Source organism: Oculina patagonica, chromosome 1 (genome assembly GCF_052425735.1).
Source record: "Oculina patagonica isolate OP01 chromosome 1, crgOcupat, whole genome shotgun sequence".
In the NCBI taxonomy this organism is placed as follows: domain Eukaryota; kingdom Metazoa; phylum Cnidaria; class Anthozoa; order Scleractinia; family Oculinidae; genus Oculina; species Oculina patagonica.
The window spans coordinates 48,142,232-48,162,752 of record NC_135758.1 but is presented as its reverse complement, the minus strand read 5'-3'; the positions used below and the strand labels follow the sequence as shown (position 1 = coordinate 48,162,752).

The window sequence follows — 20,521 nt, the reverse complement described above, 5'->3', positions numbered from 1 at the left end:
ATAACTATGGGTAAGCAACTAAATAAATAAAAATAAATGAGCAAACACGCCGCACGTACTTTCTAATCGCTACCTAGGTAATCGCGCAGTCCAGACTGGAAACACGCAAGAGGGTCAGACTCAACAATCGCCGCAGGGAGTGCGTTCCACTCTCTTATGGTCCTCGGAAAATACGAGTAAAAATACGCGTTTTTCGTCGCTCTATATTGCGTATATTTGAAATTATGGCTGCCGCGAGTTCTGGATTCGTTATGTCTACTAAGATAGGAGTCAACATTTATATCTTCAAGGTCGTGACTCATTTTATATAGTAATGTAAGTCGGAAAGATTTTCTCCGTTGTTCCAATGTTTGCCTGCCCAACTCCTGGATCATATCAAATACACTAGCTGGTGGGGTGGTAGTCGTTTGTGCAAAACCGCGCCGCTTTCCTCTGTACTCTTTCGAGGGAGTTTATGTCCTTTTGGAGATACGGATCCCAGGCCGCGCAAGCGTATTCGAGCTTTGGGCGAACAATAGCTGTGTATGCAGTTTCTTTCACATTCTTGGGGCAATTCCAGCGTTTTCTTTTAATTATTCCCAGAACCTTGCTTGCTTTGCCAGAGATGGATAAGACGTGATTTGACCATTTCAAGTTGTCGTTCAGGTTTACTCCAAGATAAGAAATAGAGTCAACTTGTTCCAACTCGGCTCCACAGAAGACATACTTTCTCTATGGGGGAACTTTCTTAGTAGAGAGACAGATGCCTGCACTTAGCAGCATTAGATGACATCTGCCACTTGCCTTGCCACACTTCCAGTTTCCTTAGGTCCTCCTGGAGTTGATCGCCGTTCTCCATGCTTGAAACAATACTGTATAGGAGTGCATCATCCGCAAAAAGCCTAATTGAGGATTTCAGGTTATCAGGCAGGTCGTTGACGTACAACAGGAATAGCAAAGGTCCTAATACGGTTCCTTGGGGCATGCCAGAGGTTACTTGAGCGGGATTAGAGCGCTTGCCCTCGCACACCACAGACTGAGAGCGGTTTAATTACTTCATTTAGGGACTGGTCAAAAAAGTGTCAGGGGGATGGGCCGGAGCAATTGGAAAAGTGGCGGCTGGAACATTTGTGACCCACCCATTCCTTCTGGCTCATAACGAATCACCCACCCCGAGGGTTAAAAATTACACGACCCACTCCCTCTGCATGTACAAAACAAATTATTATTAAGGTCATTACCCTGTATTGCATTGCGCATCCTTACTGCGCAGAATTTTACGCGTATTTAGTGCGCGCGCGCGCGCGCGAACATCAACAAAATGGCGACTTTTTTCTATGTGGCTTAGTCCGCGAGAGAAGTAAATTGTCACTTTCTCCTAAACGAGTCTGGTGATCTATCAATTTTTTCTCATATTTTTGGTGTAGCGATCAAATTCCTTCTGTAAAATGAAAACAGATCAATTCATGTGTTTGAAAAATAAATTATCGCTAAAAAAGTGTACTTTGCCAGTACTCGCAGAGGAATTATAAAGGAATTATATGGAATATACAAGGTCTTCCTGCTCCTAAACGAATCTGGTGACCCCCTTTTTTATTTCAAAATTTAAGTTCCCTCAAAGTAATAAACCAGTAGGCGAAGTTTGGTTAAAAAATTGTGTTCAGTTCTATTTCAGGGCAATGACCTTAAATAAGGGACCAGTCATTTTTTATCATATGTAACGGGTTGGAGTTTTTCGATTTGACATCAGCTAATAGGGTGCAATCTCCATCATACACCATTCTAATTGTCCTTAATGTACACTGCGATCCCATGTACAGTCTTCTTTCGCTTCTTAACACACCAAAGAAGGGTGAATTTCTCCCTTCTTATACTACATTTGTATACGTTTTCCAGATATTTGTGTGTAAAGTCCGTTGGAAAATTTAGACACAATAATTGTTGTAGAATCCACATTTTTCATTTTTCATTTTTTACAACAGAAACTACAACTACAGTACACCGTATCATTCATGAGAAAAGGGTTTACTGGTGAAAGTCTAAAGCCCACCCCTTTTCGAGGGCTCAAAAACTGATGACCTACCCCCTTTCTGCTCCGGTTGTAACCCGTTATAAGCTTTTAATTTGGATCTTTATCAACGAACATTATAAGACAGTGATTTGTAATTAATGGAGCCAAAAATAATTGTTGTGGAATTGCACGACTTTTTAATTGGCACCCAACTGACTTAATAACTTATTTACAGGTCAGGTTGTGTTTACTTTTATTTAAATATCGGCAAACGCGAATCACAAAATGCCAGTGTTTAGTGGTCGCTTACGACAAAACGGGAATTCACTAAGTTGGTCGCTTAACATGGGTCACAAGAAGAGCTTCGACTGTGGAAAGGTCAATTCAGCACGACGTTGGATTTTTTGGCAAAGGCACCGGTAGAGGTGGACAGAACAAATTACATATATATCCTTAGCATTGCGTGGGTAAATTGAAAGAAGATTTTGCCATTTTTTTGGAATCTTATTAAAAATAAATACCTCGTGGGTTTGTAACTTTGTCAATAATTAACACTTCATTTCATTTCATGATCGATTTTATCAAATTCGCATTGCTTCATATTTGGATTATTTGGTTGATATCCTTCTCCTACAGCGATCCTAAGCACTTCGTGGGTAAATTGAAAGTAGATTTTGCCTTTTTTGGAATCTTATTAAAAATGAATACCTCGTGCCCATGGATTTTTACGTTGTCAACAATTAACACTTCATTTCATTTCATGATCGATTTCCTCAAATTCGCGATGCTTCATATTTGGATTACTTGGCTGATATTCCTTCCCCTACAGCAAACTTTTGCTACCAAAAGTATTCAACGCAATACTAATTTTCGTTTCGCTCATTTTATCGATCACTTTTTCCACGTACTTGATGTTCCTGAATTGGATTCCACTCTTGTCACTGATCGAAATGTTTGTTTACGTCGCTGTTTAAAAGACCAGCGATGTTTCTCAACAAACCTTGCTGCAAACCCTGACATCAACGGCAACTATGTTTGTGAGTTGCTGCCTACAGATAAGTACAACGCTTCTAACAGCTTTGGATTAAGTCAATACTTCCATCATTACAGTCTCAAGGTGTGGTATGAAGTTTGAAAATTATAGGTTAAGTTTCGATCACAGTTAGCATCAGCAATTAGCAAATTGTTAATATATAACAGCTATGGGAGCCAAGAGGAAAAATTTAAATGTACCTTTTCCTGTATCTGACATACGTAAAAAAAAATCCGTCAAAGTGAAAAGTTGTCAGCAGACCAAGCCAGTCTTATTACGTACGTTCGCTTCTAAATTATCCCTTCGTTGTTGACTCAAATATTGACTACTACAGGATGATGCTCTTCAGGCCAATCTTTTTCTTGTATACAAAAGTTATTCAACAACCGAAAAACTTTACCAAACAGTGATTTATCGTCTGATAGTGCGGTTGAGATAACAAATAAGAAAAATCGGCCGAAAAAAAGTCTATGTTTTTTTGCGATCACGTACAACTGTGCTCATTCTGTTTATTTTTATTTTTATTTCACTGATTTGTAATCCGAATGTATATCTACGGAATATATAAAAAGTATTCAAAATAACCAGCCAGCAGAAAAGGTGATATAGATGTACGGTTGATCTGTGGGGTCAAGAGGTAATTTACTCTATGTGGAAATTAAAGACGTTTTGTTTTGTTTGGAAAATGAATATTTATTTATTTTTCTTCCAGACTCCGTGCTTGCTCGATCCCTGTCAACGTAATGGCACCTGTCAGGCATTGTATGAACAAGATGATTACTGGTGTGAGTGTCTTAGAGCTTATGTTGGCAAACAGTGTGGTAAGTTATACAAATTAAATCAATCAATGCAAGTTTATGCTTGCTTGTTATTATAAGATAGTGATTTAGATTGCTAGAAACTGATTGATGTTAGCCCGCTGATATGGAAAAATAACATAACATAACATACTGGTTTATTCATGATGATTGTACAAAATATATAAAACAAACTCATAAAAAGAAAACAGGAGCTCGACCTTATAACCTTCCCTAAAAATAAAAACAAAGAAAATTCTCCATTATATAAACACACGTTACAGAACACAATATTATTTTTCGTTACACTATTTACAGATGAGTTGTTCTTGACATAGCTCCTTTAAGCTTCATCCCCTTCCTAAATAAAAAAAAAATTAAGGTACAGTAAAAGTGGTATAAGCATCCACCCACGGGCAATGCTCTTGTGTCCGCTTAATAGTTTAAAACAGGTTTTTTTGTCAAATACTATTCTAAAGTACATGCTGGATACTTCTGAGATTACTCTCGTAAACTATAATGACACTTTATAATGACCAATGTGTATTTCTTCATAGTGAAAATTGATCAAAGCATTAAATGGGGCTACACAAATTATCAATACCAGAGAAACATTATCTATTACAAACAAAGCCAACTGAGACGAGATAGCTGCTAGGGGTGACCTTACATACATGAAGCGATCATAAAAATTTAAAAAGTGAAGGTTTTACAAAACAAAAAGTTAGTTGATAAACATGTCATCTTGTGGAGAAATGATCGATTTCATTTTCTGGAGCTTACTTTCCGGAGGCAAGTCATTAACTTTACTGATGGCCAGCGAGAGGTCCTTCTTTTCATGATGTAAAAATAGTTCGGCCACATTAAAGCCTCGTAATGTTGCTTTCCATATCAGACGTGTTGGGTGACGTGGTAGAATCTAATTACACTGGTGTCAGTTTAATACAGTTTTCAAACACTTTTTAGGTGTCAGCATCCGCTCAATAGAGGTATACTTTAAAGTAAATAAGCCGGGTACTGAAAATTTTGGAGCCTTGGCTACTGTCCGCTTATTAAAGGGTGTCCGCTTAAAACTGGTTTGACTGTGAAAGAAACTCGTTTGCACACTGATTCCGAGAAAAACTTAAATTACTTTAGAAATTTTCTTTTTGTGATGTTTACTGAGAGCTTTGTGTGAAGTGTAAAAATATAGTCGCTTTCTTATTGAGAAGTAGCACCTGCTTTTCTCTTTAAATTTAAAACACTTATTAAGACGATTTTTATTTACTTAAATACAAATATCAGTTCACGAAGTTAAAAATAAACATTCGTTGGATGTCAGTGACTTCACTTCAGTTCCTAAGATATGTAGAACCACTTTTTAAAAGGCAGTTTCTGTAAAAGCGATCAATCGCATTTCGGAGAGGAAATAAAATTTCCTATAAAATTCGTCTATGGATGTACTTAGTTTAATAGTAAAAGAAAACAACCATTATTTTTGCAAATATCTAAACATCATTCCTCGTTTGCCAAAAGTCGCTAACAGCCTGTTTTGGGCCTAATTATTTCATCTTTGAGTCCCTGAAAGAGATGTACCTGCGGCTTTAGGAAAAATGTTAATTTTTTCATTTTTTTGTATTTCAAAGATAGGGAAGTTTCCGTCGAGAAAAAGGCACTCTGTAATATTCAAAGATTCTAGTACCGATTACCAAAACAAGAAGTAAACAGCAACATTTTTTATTTTTATGGGATTTACTGACTTATTTTTAACTTCGACTGCGCTTCTATGAAAGTTCTGACAAATGGCGAAGTTACTGATCACACAAATAATCCTTCTTTAAGAAGAATACAAGACGGATTTTATTTTTATTCAAAATGAATTGTATTCCATTACCAATTTCCCTTTTTTCGCAGAATCAGAAAGACCAGTTTGCATGAAAGCTAAAGGTGATTCTCCTGGCGTGTTCTACACAACCAAGGCCGGCCTAATCACCGCGTTTAAGTTGGTACATATTTCCGGGGAGGTGGGATGTGTTTGGAATGGAAGAAGCAAATGGGGTTGCACGGACCCTTACAAGATAGCAACTCTGATCACTGATGACCAAAACAACATTGTTTTTCCTGAGAATGGCCGTTATTCATACACTATTCCTGGATTCGGTTCCAATTCCCCTGAGCTGATGTTGAACTTCTCTACTCCTCTGGTGGTGACCGCTGATCAGGAGTTCAGGGTATGGTATTCAGAAGACTTAGGAGGAACTGATATTGACAACTATCCAGGTCCAACTTGTATGAAAGTTATAATCTACTTTGCTTAATTTTTCAACAAACGGAGACGAATAGTTTATTTAATCTGTTAGAGTTCAGAGCCTGAGTGATTTGAGCTCTGTCAAATATCACTTTTACTAAATTAATTAGCAATTCACACACACGATTAAAACCAGGATCAGAAATAACGATCTCTTATTTGGGTCTTGTGCAATCAGATTTGCGAGTAAACTATCTGAACCCTTTTAATGTGCTTTTTCACATCAAATTCGGAGAGGGACACACAGTAAGGTCTCGCCAAAAACTTACACAATTTGTAAATCATCCGAACTAACCCTTAATTTAGTCTATACAACATCCTTTGCACGTTACTTTTTTCAGGCAAGGCTGAGATAAAAAAATATCCTATTCACAAATCTGATGGCGTGCATGGCAATGCAAGGTGGAGAGTTCTTACTATGGACTCATGCCAAAATTCATTTTCTTTTGTTTTAATTCCTATTGCACATCCAAAGAAGTTATCCACCAAAGGTTGCCTAATAATAGGCCAATTATTTTTATCTTTATCTTTTTTTATTTTTGTTACTCTATTTTAGTAGGTACACACTTTTTGTTATGGGCTCTCCCTCGGCTAAATCTGTTACGACACTTTTAAAAAGTTGCGTTAGTATTACATTAGTATTTATACAGTTTTGTAGTTTGATGAGTCAGATCAAAATGTAACTGTTGTTTTGACAAGTAAAGAAGGTAAAGCGACGCATTATACTGACATAAAATATGACTGGAATTTGTTTGTATGTCCGACGTCTAGAGCATTAGTAATGTTTTTCAAAAGTTTCTATACCATTATGGTTTTATTTAAGCAATATACCGCACTTCCTTGGGTATACTTTCACAATACTGAACCACCACCACCAGAGAAGTTATGGGAGTAAGAACTAGACTCGAGAAAAAAATGTAAATATGTCAGGAAATAAAAGGAGATTAGTCAATAAACTTGTAAGTCGAGTACAGATTCAAACATATACAGAATATTATTATTGCTTGAAAATAAGATAACCTTTGAAACAATAGCACAATATAAAAGTTTCAATAGAATACAATTGACTGTGGCGATTTCATTTGCTTGATTGACAAAGCATGTAAACTGTAATTAACACTTGTATTGTGAAAAAAGTGTATAATAAAACCGAAGAGTGCTGAAAATACTTTTATCTCAACTTGAAGTTCCTGGAAAGCTTTATGTTGAGCCTCGAAGTTTAACCATACCAACAGCCTTTAATAATTTTTTTAATCATTTAGTTATTTTGCTATATAGATTTTGCTAGTTTGCTAAAAAAAAAAACCAGCGTGAGTTGGATTTTTTACCAAGGAACATCTGCGAAAATCTCAAGTTAATTTACATTTGAATGCAAAAACCGAAGACAAATAATTGATGTACATTGTTGTTTCATTGCTGTTTCATTTATAACACCCCTTCTCTTCTTAATAACAAAACACAACACCTTCCGAGTCAGGAAAACTGTAATGGTAGCACAAGACATTCACGGCCTCAGAAATTTAAGGAGGATTAAAGAGCTTGGGTAATCAGCGTGACCCGTAATTGGTCAATGGTTTCCAGTGGCAACCAATAATCAATTACAGTCCGATCCATGCTCGTTACTCAAAGATCCTTGAAATCTCCACACTGAAGGCTGGAGTAATAAATAAACAATGAAGATAACTCTTCAAATCCAGATCCATTTGGCGTGACCTTCGCAATGCTAAACATTTGGATTACAGTTTTATTCCCAGTATTGTCTCTTCAACCAATCTCGGCTACTCTAGAAAGTATTCAACGCAATAGTAATTTTCGTTTCGCTCATTTTATCGACCACTTTTTGCACTTGTTCCGCAGGCGTGGTTGATTCAGGCAAATCATCGTCCTGAATATCAATAGTGGGCACACCATGTCGTTTAAGGAGGTGATCCACATGTCGACGAGCCACCACCCCGTCTTCATACTTGACTGTATACGATAGTGGGCCGGTTCTACTTTCAATGTGTGCATTCTTCCACTTCAACCCCGGGTTAAAATTATTTACAAGTACGCTGTCTCCCTCAGCAAACTGTCGTTCTTTTCTTGTGTTGTCGTGCTGTCCCTTCTGTGACAGTTGTTGGGTCTCTACGCGTTGTCTTACATCTGGTCGAATGAGATCCAGACGGGTTCGCAGACGACGGTTGAACAGAAGTTCAGCTGGTGTCACTCCAGTAGTGGTCTGAGGTGTCGATCTATAGGCTAACAAGAACCTGCTAAGCTTGGTGTGCACGGTACCTCCCGATTCGTCCATTTTCTTCATCCCTTCTTTGAATATGCGGACAGACCGCTCTGCCAGGCCATTAGAGGAAGGATGCCGAGGAGCTGTTTTCACATGTAAGATGCCATTCCTAGCCATGAAGTCACCAAATTCTTCACTTGTGTATCCAGAGCCATTGTCCGAGACCACCATTTCAGGTAATCCGTGGGTGGCGAAAACCTGTCGGAGTTTCTCTATAGTAGCTGTCGCACTGGTACTGGATGTTGGGTAGACCTCAATCCACTTGCTGTATGCATCTACCACAATAAGAAACAACTGTCCCTTAAAGGGTCCTGCATGGTCGATGTGTATGCGGGACCAGGGCTTTTCAGGCCATTCCCAAGGATGGAGGGGTGCAGCAGCAGGTGCGGCGCTATGCAGCTGACATACTTCACATGACTTGACCATTTCCTCGATATCTGTGTCTAACCCTGGCTGCGTGCCAGGTTCTTCATTCTTACCATTCCGGGGTGAGTAGCATGCAGGTCCTGCAAAAGCTGTCGCTGACCCTGTGCTGGAACAACCACACGGTTCCCCCACAAGATACATCCATTGTGTGTGCTTAATTCATCTCTTCTTAAAAAGAATGGCTGCAAACTTCTATCGGGGCATTTATCACCCCAGCCCTGCTGAACTCTTCTAAAAACCTGTTGTAGCACTGGGTCTGAGGCTGTCCACTCTGCAATGTGATCTGCACACACTGGCATACCTTCCAGCCGCTCCAACAACAGTATAGTTTCACCGGGTATGGGTACCTGCACTACTGTGTCGGCCAAAGGTAAACGACTCAGACCATCAGCATTGCCATGTTTAGATCCCTCTCGGTTTGTGAGGTCGTAGTCATAGCCTGCCAGAAGTAACGCCCACCTTTGAATTCTTGGTGATGCCATTGAGGGAACAGCTTTGTCTGCCTTAAACAGACCCAAAAGTGGCTTGTGGTCAGTAAAAATCTTGAACTTCTGTCCATACAGATACTGATGAAACTTCTTGATTCCAAATATCACAGCAGCTCCCTCCTTATCCAGTTGAGCATAGTTTCGTTCTGCTGGTGATAGGGTCCTTGATGCATACGAAATAGGCCTTTCCTCCCCATTGATAATGTTAGAGAGCACTGCTCCCAGTCCGTATGGTGAGGCATCACAGGACAACACAAGTTCCTTGCTTGGGTCATAATGGACTAACAAATCTGATGAACTTAACATGTTCTTAGCCTGAGTAAAAGCTTCCACCTGTCTTTTACCCCAAGTCCATTTGCAGTCTTTGGCAAGGAGTTCATGCAAGGGGGCCAATACAGTGGCCAGATTTGGCAAATAACAGGCATAGTAGTTTAACATTCCCAGAAAGGCCTGAAGTTCCTTGACATTTGTAGGTGCAGGCGCCTCGTGGATCGCTCTTACTTTGCTGACTACGGGTTGAATGCCGTCGCTGTTGATGCGATGCCCCAAATAAACCACCTCGTTCCGTAGAAAGACACACTTCTTCAGCTTTAAGCGCACGCCTGCCTTAGTTAATCGTGCCAGGACTTCCTTTAAATGTTTCAGGTGGTCGTGTCTTGTCTTGCCTGTCACGAGGATATCATCAATCCTGACAACAACTTGTGGTATTCCTTGAAGGAGGCTTTCAATGGTGCGTTGAAAAATTCCTGGGGCCGAAGAAATGCCGTACGGGAGACGATTGTATCTGAAGAGACCCTTGTGGGTGTTGATGGGTTGGTACGCTTGGCTTAAATCCAGCTTTGTGAATTCTTTGCCCCCTCCTAAGGTTGCATACAGATCTTCAATCTTGGGAATGGGGTAGTTGTCTAACTTGGCTGCTTGATTGATCGTTTGCTTGTAGTCCCCACAAATTCTGATGGTACCATCCTCTTTGACAATGGGGACAATGGGTGTGGCCCATTCTGAGAATTCAACTGTTTCTATTGTCCCTTCTTTAACAAGTCGATCCAATTCCAGTTCAATTTTCTCACGCAGAAGATAAGCTACAGGCCTAGCTTTAAGGTATCGTGGCTTCTCAGAAGGATCGATGTAGATTTTCGCCTTCACTCCCTCGACTTTCCCCAGACCCTCTTGGAAAATGGAGGAATGTGTCTCTAAAATTTCATTCAAGTCTTTATCCATGGTAGTTAAATTGAAAATCTCACTCCAATTTAATGTCAGATGTGAAAGCCAGTTACGCCCCATAAGGCATGGACCCTCTCCACTGATAATCACAGCTGGTAAAACACTCTTAGACCCATTGTACTCGACTTCTAGCTCACATTCCCCCACTACAGGTATGACTTCCCCTGTATAGGTACGCAGTACTGTATTCACAGCGTTAAGTTTCAACACCCTTTCCTGCTGGGACAACTGGCGAAATGTTTTCTCATTGATAACAGTTGTAGATGCCCCAGTGTCAATTTCCATATTCACTTTCATGCCATTAACTACCACTGTTACTTTGTACGGATTATGGCCACCACTTGAACTAACACAAAACAACTGGCCATAAACATCTTCCTCATCCCCAGCATGCTCATCATAAACATTAACAACCTCTTCTAACTGGTGCAAGTTACCTGACCTCTGTTGACCCGGGTGCCTACTTTGATCACTTCTGTTCGGTTTAAATCCTTGTCTCTCACCTCTGGACGGACTTCTGGTGCGATTTGGACATCTGTCAGCAATATGGCCTCTTTGTTTGCAATAGTAACAGTTCAGTTCCTTAAACCTACATGTTTGTGCACTATGATTCCCCCCGCACCTAAAACACAGAGCTTTGTTTGGTGTGCGTCGATCATCTGCCCATTTCTTTGCAGCTTTTGTTCCATCGGCTTGCATCGTGACCTGATTTACCACCTCTGACAACTTCGCCTCCTGCAGCACAGCCATATTTTGCGTAGTGATTTCCATTGATGTTGCAATTTCGAAAGCCTTCTGAAATGTTAATTCCTTTTCCACAAGAAGGCGTCGCTGTATTTTCTCATCCTTAATTCCACAAACAATTCTGTCCCGTAGCATAGTCTCAAGGGTATCACTGTACCCACAATGTTCAGCCAAATTCCTAAGCGCCGCCACAAAATCTGCCACTGATTCTCCTTCGTTGCGAAAACGGTTGTTGAACTTAAACCTTTGTACAATTTCCGACGGTTTCGGAGCCGAATGATCCTGTATCAGCTTAACCAGGTCTTGATACGACTTTTCTCCCGGTTTGACAGGTGCCAAAAGGTCACACATTAATTTGTACACTTTACTTCCACATACGCTTAGCAGGATCGCTCGCCTTTTCGCCTTGTCGCCTGCGGTCTCATCGCCGATACCGTTCGCCTCAAAATAATGTCCAAGTCGTTCCGTATAATGCTCCCACGTTTCCGCCGTCTCTTCGAATGCCTCCACTCGGCCAAATAAAGTCGCCATCACGTTTCCTCGTCGCCAAATGTAGTGTACTAGGAGGAGCAACGCGACGGCTAAAATCAACAACTGCTCGATGGCGGCCATGTGCTCAACTCGCTGGTTTTAATCCCATAATGCAACTCAATACAAGTATACGTCACGCATACATTACGCATACATTACAAAGCGATCAATCGCATTTCGGAGAGGAAATAAAATTTCCTATAAAATTCGTCTATGGATGTACTTAGTTTAATAGTAAAAGAAAACAACCATTATTTTTGCAAATATCTAAACATCATTCCTGGTTTGCCAAAAGTCGCTAACAGCCTGTTTTGGGCCTAATTATTTCATCTTTGAGTCCCTGAAAGAGATGTACCTGCGGCTTTAGGAAAAATGTTAATTTTTTCATTTTTTTGTATTTCAAAGATAGGAAAGTTTCCGTCGAGAAAAAGGCACTCTGTAATATTCAAAGATTCTAGTACCGATTACCAAAACAAGAAGTAAACAGCAACATTTTTTATTTCTATGGGATTTACTGACTTATTTTTAACTTCGACTGCGCAAGACGGATTTTATTTTTATTCAAAATGAATTGTATTCCATTACCAATTTCCCTTTTTTCGCAGAATCAGAAAGACCAGTTTGCATGAAAGCTAAAGGTGATTCTCCTGGCGTGTTCTACACAACCAAGGCCGGCCTAATCACCGCGTTTAAGTTGGTACATATTTCCGGGGAGGTGGGATGTGTTTGGAATGGAAGAAGCAAATGGGGTTGCACGGACCCTTACAAGATAGCAACTCTGATCACTGATGACCAAAACAACATTGTTTTTCCTGAGAATGGCCGTTATTCATACACTATTCCTGGATTCGGTTCCAATTCCCCTGAGCTGATGTTGAACTTCTCTACTCCTCTGGTGGTGACCGCTGATCAGGAGTTCAGGGTATGGTATTCAGAAGACTTAGGAGGAACTGATATTGACAACTATCCAGGTCCAACTTGTATGAAAGTTATAATCTACTTTGCTTAATTTTTCAACAAACGGAGACGAATAGTTTATTTAATCTGTTAGAGTTCAGAGCCTGAGTGATTTGAGCTCTGTCAAATATCACTTTTACTAAATTAATTAGCAATTCACACACACGATTAAAACCAGGATCAGAAATAACGATCTCTTATTTGGGTCTTGTGCAATCAGATTTGCGAGTAAACTATCTGAACCCTTTTAATGTACTTTTAATGTGCTTTTTCACATCAAATTCGGAGAGGGACACACAGTAAGGTCTCGCCAAAAACTTACACAATTTGTAAATCATCCGAACTAACCTTTAATTTAGTCTATACAACATCCTTTGCACGTTACTTTTTTCAGGCAAGGCTGAGATAAAAAAATATCCTATTCACAAATCTGATGGCGTGCATGGCAATGCAAGGTGGAGAGTTCTTACTATGGACTCATGCCAAAATTCATTTTCTTTTGTTTTAATTCCTATTGCACATCCAAAGAAGTTATCCACCAAAGGTTGCCTAATAATAGGCCAATTGTTTTTATCTTTATCTTTTTTTATTTTTGTTACTCTATTTTAGTAGGTGCACACTTTTTGTTATGGGCTCTCCCTCGGCTAAATCTGTTACGACACTTTTAAAAAGTTGCGTTAGTATTACATTAGTATTTATACAGTTTTGTAGTTTGATGAGTCAGATCAAAATGTAACTGTTGTTTTGACAAGTAAAGAAGGTAAAGCGACGCATTATACTGACATAAAATATGACTGGAATTTGTTTGTATGTCCGACGTCTAGAGCATTAGTAATGTTTTTCAAAAGTTTCTATACCATTATGGTTTTATTTAAGCAATATACCGCACTTCCTTGGGTATACTTTCACAATACTGAACCACCACCACCAGAGAAGTTATGGGAGTAAGAACTAGACTCGAGAAAAAAATGTAAATATGTCAGGAAATAAAAGGAGATTAGTCAATAAACTTGTAAGTTGAGTACAGATTCAAACATATACAGAATATTATTATTGCTTGAAAATAAGATAACCTTTGAAACAATAGCACAATATAAAAGTTTCAATAGAATACAATTGACTGTGGCGATTTCATTTGCTTGATTGACAAAGCATGTAAACTGTAATTAACACTTGTATTGTGAAAAAAGTGTATAATAAAACCGAAGAGTGCTGAAAATACTTTTATCTCAACTTGAAGTTCCTGGAAAGCTTTATGTTGAGCCTCGAAGTTTAACCATACCAACAGCCTTTAATAATTTTTTTAATCATTTAGTTATTTTGCTATATAGATTTTGCTAGTTTGCTAAAAAAAAAAAAAACAGCGTGAGTTGGATTTTTTACCAAGGAACATCTGCGAAAATCTCAAGTTAATTTACATTTGAATGCAAAAACCGAAGACAAATAATTGATGTACATTGTTGTTTCATTGCTGTTTCATTTATAACACCCCTTCTCTTCTTAATAACAAAAAACAACACCTTCCGAGTCAGGAAAACTGTAATGGTAGCACAAGACATTCACGGCCTCAGAAATTTAAGGAAGATTAAAGAGCTTGGGTAATCAGCGTGACCCGTAATTGGTCAATGGTTTCCAGTGGCAACCAATAATCAATTACAGTCCGATCCATGCTCGTTACTCAAAGATCCTTGAAATCTCCACACTGAAGGCTGGAGTAATAAATAAACAATGAAGATAACTCTTCAAATCCAGATCCATTTGGCGTGACCTTCGCAATGCTAAACATTTGGATTACAGTTTTATTCCCAGTATTGTCTCTTCAACCAATCTCAGAAACTCTAAAAAGTATTCAACGCAATACTAATTTTCGTTTCGCTCATTTTATCGATCACTTTTTCCACGTACTTGATGTTCCTGAGTTGGAGTCCACTCTTGTGACTGATCGAAATGTTTGTTTACGTCGCTGTTTAAAAGACCAGCGATGTTTCTCAACAAACCTTGCTGCAAACCCTGACATCAAAGGCAACTATGTTTGTGAGTTGCTTCCTACAGATAAGTACAACGCTTCTAACAGCTTTGGACCAAGCCAATACTTCCATCATTACAGTCTCAAGGTATAGTACTATTATGTAACGTATTGAAAGTATTCATATTTGAAATGCACATAGATGTAAAGTAAGTAAATGATTCTTGCACTGCAGTGAAAACGAAAAACGAAATTGCAAAGAAAGAAACCCGAAAAAAATCAAGGCTTTGGAGGAGTTTTTCTTCGCATTTTTTTTAATTGCAATTTCACTGTGAGGATCAATTCTTTACTTAATTAATAGTATTATAGTTAGCAAGCTGTAACCTGCTAAGTCCGTGCAATTTCAGTTATCGACAGCAAATAGCTTGTGTAGCGTTGTGCAGGGTATTGGGTACATATGAGTAGTGTTTTATCTGTCGACCACCTTCTGTAATATGCATTTACAAATCTTCGAATGCGTTATATTAGAGCGTGCGAGGACAGAGTACTGAATAATTAATTTTGATTCGAGACTGTTTAAACATAACGATAGTTACGCAGAGCGAAGCCCCATAATCATACATTTGATTTTTCATGGTCATCATGGCTAGCGGGATGGCCCGCCGGCGCGTATGTTGCGCAACATGGCCACCATACCAGGCATACTGAAAACGTGGAAAACGAAAGTTTAACATTGATATTGGACATCCAGGTTGTGGTAAATTGGCAGCTTGTAAAACAAGCCATGACCAGTGTCACATGAACATATCGCGGGCTCAGGTTTACAGCTCTTCGAGGTCAAGTGAGCTTTTTGAAGCTGTCCGCTGATCAGGTAATCGTTTTCCGTTGAATCGCGAGCACAAGTCCTATTTGTTTTTTCTCTTTCTATGGTCAGCTAATTCAGATTAAATAAAGGAGAACTTAAATAACCAGGGAGCTCCGCTTTTATAGGCTTTGCTAAATCTATTAAATAGCAATTTGAGTGTTTATGTTGTAGTTCAAATTGGTTTTCAGATAAAATTTGCTTCTTCCCTAGGTTAATCTGTTTCAGACTCAAGATACCACTCTTACAATGACAAAAAACAATCTGAATTCATTTTAAAAAGAAATCCTCAATTGTTTTATGTCACTGAAAGAGTGTTCTCTTCACGTTGAAACAGATTAACCTACTTGTAGGTTGGAGACAGATTTAACCTGAAAACCAATTAGCCTTCCAACATTTTCTTATCTGTTTGTCATTTATCGACCTAAAATGTGAAAAACAGTATCAAACAATTTCACTGTTTACATTACGTTTACATTTCGTTATTTTCTTTCAGACTGCGTGCTCACTCGATCCTTGTAAACATAACAGCACCTGTCACGCGTTGTACGAACAAGATGATTACTGGTGCGAGTGTCTTCCACTGTATCTTGGCAAAAACTGTGGTAAGTTCTACACTAAATTCAATGAACATAGGTTATAATGATTGCTTTTCGTTTGACTATAACTCACCTTGACTGGCTTGAAATGTATTTGGTATAAGCGCATTATATCTTCTTTCCAATATGGGGAAACTAAAGGAAAGTCTGCAATATTGAACTACCAGATCAAAGCTACAATTGTAGCTATTTTTTAATGATACAATTCGAAAGTAACCATCGTTCTCTTTACTTGAAATCCTGTCTCATCACTGACAATAGGGCTAAAATTTTACAGTTATTGCCTAAATAGTAACTAACAAATGGCATTTCAATTTTAGCAATTCTATTGATGTTTTGTTTTATTTTGTAGAAAAATGGTTTGCTGAAATACCTGGCGAAGTATGCATGGGAGCTAAAGGTAATACCCCTGGCGTATTCTTGACTCCCATGGCCGGTAAAATCGACCTCATAAAGTTGGTGCATATTAGCGGTCTGGTGGGATGTGACCCTTTCCGCAGAAGCAGATGGGGTTGCACCTCAGGATCCAGCATTTTAACTATTCTTACAGATGACAAAAACAAGGTTATTTTTCCTGAGGATCACGCAGTTCGTTCACACACAATTCCTGGATTCCACTCCGATTCATCTGAGCTGGTATTTACATTTACAACTCCGCTGGTAGTGACCGCTGGTCAGGAGTACCGATTGTGGTACACAGAGGACTTGTTAGACTACTACGAATGGGACAACTCAGGACCAACTTGTATGAAAGTTATGTTGTTGCTTAGCCCTTAATTTTGAAAAATACAGTCGAACCCCTATTAACCGGCCACTCATTAAGCGGCCAAATGCTATTAAGCGGCCAGTTATTTAGCGGCCACGGCCACCTTTCGTCCGTCCCAGTGTAGATTTGTCTATTGTTTTTGCCTCTTGGCCATGCACCAAGAATTAAATGCACGAGCATTTGAAGTGAAAATCGATAAGAAAAAAACATCCAATCACACGCTTACATGATGCCGTTGAAACTAAGCTAGGTAACGACCTTTTGTTTCCCTGGCAATAAAGTGATGTTTCTACCACGCCTTATGCTAACTGCTGGCGAACCCAAATTAAGCGGCCAACTTTTTTCAGGCGGCTACTTACCATTTCCCCAAGGGTGGCCGCTTTATGGGGGTCTGACTGTAATATTAAGGAAATATTTTTAAAACATACAATTGACGACATACAGTCGAGGGAATTCGAAAAAGTGATCGTAACTAGGGCTGTTTGTTTACAGGAGTGTCGTCAAGGAGAGCTTCGACTGTACGCACGGCAGTTATTAACACAATCTCCTCGCCAGAGTCCCTTTAGTTTTTTTTTTTGTTCAGCATCAAGCGCGCGGACTTCCACAGCTCTTGGGCATGCGCGGAGTGCCTTTTTCGATTATCGAGTGTGCAAGCTGAGGACAAACAACCGTTAGTCAAGGAATCTCGGCACTGTAGAATCGGCTTAGCCTGGCGTATAGTTAACAATAATTCCATCAGTGCGCGTTGGATAATGATGTTATAATAATGTTAAGTAAATAACATGAACTTTTAAATTAACATATAATCGTAGACAAATGCAGCAGTATTCAACAAGCGCGAGTGGAATAATTGTTTTATTAAAAACTCTCAAAGAATTGCAAAATTTGAGCTCCCTGGCTGTGTTCTTGCTGACGTGTGCATCCACTATATTTGCGGGCCATGGTATATGACTCATATACCATGGCCTGTAAACCAATCAAAACTCAGGAATTGCAATATACCATGACTAGTTTTTAATAATTTTACTAATCTGTTGTATACTGTTTTAGAGCCTGGGGCTAATGTCAAGCCACATAATTATATGCACATCCTATAATCATTGTTTAATAATTGTTACTCAATTTTAAATAGGTTCTCCCTCAGATAATTTTTTATGACTTTCTTTTTAAAGTTATTCTTTATTTATTACGTTTATTAGTTTGATTAGTCAGAATAAAATTTAATTGTTGTTTTGACAAATAAAGTAGCCAAAGCGTCATATTATACTGTCAAAAATTCTACGGATATTTGCTTGTACGTCCGAGAATTAGTATTGTTTGTAATAGTTTTTATAATTTTTTTGTGTTTACTGGCACAAAACTGAATCCTTGCGGAAACTAAGAGAGAACACGACTCGAGAAAAGCTTGTAAATGTGTTAAAAAATTTAAACAAATAAGTCAATAAAACCTGTCAGTCGAACACAGATTCATAATCATCATCATCATTATTATAATCATCATCATCATCAAAATCATATTCATTATATTAACATTTATTTCCATTATATTAATTAATTTTCCAAAATGTCAAATAAATCTGAAGACTGTATATAATAGCTGGAGATCTTACCAAGCTCTACTAAGCTTTCTCTAAGAAGATCCCCATACATATTCTAGGAGCATTTTTGCTTTCAAGTTTTTGTTATAAACTTACACCATAGTGAAGTTTGTTGTTTTTTGTCCAAAGTTCGTGACTAATTTATACAAATTTATGGAAATTATATAAATGTAATCAACATATATTTAATTAACATATTTTTCTCTTGAGGGATTATTTTATTCCCTTTCAAAAGAGGTATGGCTTTAATTTTAATTGTAAAAATACCTGTTGAGAAAATCAATAAAGAATGTTGTTAATTTTGCCTGTTTTTGTTGACAGGACAAATAATGTGTCGATTGATGTTTCATTGCTGTTTCAATTTTTAGTTCAAGAGTTAAAAAAAATAAACGTTCATTGGATGTCAGTGGCTTCAATTTAATTCCTAAAATATGCAGAACCCATTTTTTAAGAAGGCAGTTTCTGAAAAAGCGTTCCATCGCATTTCGGAGAGGAAAAAAATTTCCCATAAAATTCGTTTATGAATGTACTTAGTTCAACAGTAAAGAAAACAATCATTATTTTTGCAAATATCTAAAAACAATTTCCCGTTTGCCGAAAATCATCCGAGTCGCCAACAACCCGTTTATCTTTGAGGCGCTGAAAGAGATTTACCAAACGCTTTAGTAAAAGTGTTTATTATTCCATTTTTGTTGCTTAAAATAGGAAAGTTCCCGTCGAGGAATAAAAAGCCATTAGAACTGGATTGGATGAACTGACTAACTGGATAACTATGTCTTCACTTCAACTGTTTTTCAATGGAACTTTTGACAAATAGTGAAGTTGCTGATTACACAAATAATCCTCCCTAAAAAAGTTTACATGACGGGTTTTCTTTTTCTTCAAAATAAAATCATTTTCCATTTACCAAATTATCCCTTTTTCGCAGAATCAGAAAGACCAGTTTGCATGAAAGCTAATTCTCATGAAGGTGATTCTCCTGGCGTGTTCTACACAAACCAAGGCCGGCCATATCACCGCGTTTAAGTTGGTTCGTATTTCCGGTGAGGTGGGATGTTTTTGGAATGGAAGAAGCAACTCGGGTTGCAGTTTTGTATTATACACAAACACGATTAAAATCAGGATCAGAACGAACGGTCTCTGATATTGGGTCTTGCGCAATCAGATTTGCGAGTAAACTATCTGTACCCTTTTTAATGTGCATTTTGACACACAGTAGGGTCAAGCAAGAAACGAATTTTTTACTTGTAAATTACACAATTTGTAATCACCCGAATTGACCCGGTCTATGCAACATCCTTTGCACGTCGCTTTTCTCAGGTGAGGTTGAGATATAAACTATCCTGTTCGCAAATCTGATGGCGTAAATGGCAATGCAAGGTGGAGAGTTCTTACTATGGACTCATGCCAAGATTCATTTTCCTTTTGTTATAATTCTTATGACACATCCAAAGAAGTTATCCACCAAAGGTTGCCTAATAATAGGCCAATTGTTTTTATCTTTATCTTTTTTTATTTTTGTTACTCTATTTTAGTAGGTGCACACTATTTGTTATGGGCTCTCCCTCGGCTAAATCTGTTTTTATCTTTATTATTATTATTTTTTTTTTTTTTTGTTACTCTATTTTAAGTAGGTGCACACTATTTGTTATGGGCTCTTTTTCGACTAAATCTGTTACGATACTTTTTAAAAGTTATGTTAATATTACATTATTATTTATACAGTTTTTTAGTTTGATGAGACAGATCAACGACTAGAGCATTAGTAATGATTTTCAACAGTTTCTATACCATTATGGTTTTATTTAAGCAATAAACCGCACTTCCTTAGTTTAGCTTTCACAATACTGACCCCCCGGAGGAAGTTATGGGAGAACACGACTCGCGGATTGTTTATATGTAAGAAAATAAAAGGAGATCACTCAATAAACCTGTAAGTCGAACACAGATGCAGATACATATACAGGATATTATT

At 38.3% G+C, this 20,521-nt stretch overlaps 3 protein-coding genes across 3 annotated transcripts in view; 2 read left to right on the top strand and 1 right to left on the bottom strand.

The window, feature by feature from the left end:
* Positions 1 to 20,521, top strand: part of LOC144635549 (uncharacterized) — a 184,253-nt gene that overhangs the window by 131,400 nt on the left and 32,332 nt on the right. The gene's annotated exons all lie outside the window — the stretch shown is intronic.
* Positions 8,829 to 11,798, bottom strand: LOC144647604 (uncharacterized). Its single transcript, XM_078507389.1, has one exon. It carries the CDS (start codon positions 11,796 to 11,798, stop codon positions 8,829 to 8,831), a length of 2,970 nt encoding a protein of 989 aa, XP_078363515.1.
* Positions 11,909 to 16,959, top strand: LOC144647595 (uncharacterized). Its single transcript, XM_078507380.1, has 5 exons — positions 11,909 to 11,924; positions 12,404 to 12,778; positions 14,565 to 14,869; positions 16,080 to 16,188; positions 16,535 to 16,959. The coding sequence occupies exons 1-5, from the start codon at positions 11,909 to 11,911 to the stop codon at positions 16,957 to 16,959; spliced, it is 1,230 nt and encodes a 409-aa protein (XP_078363506.1).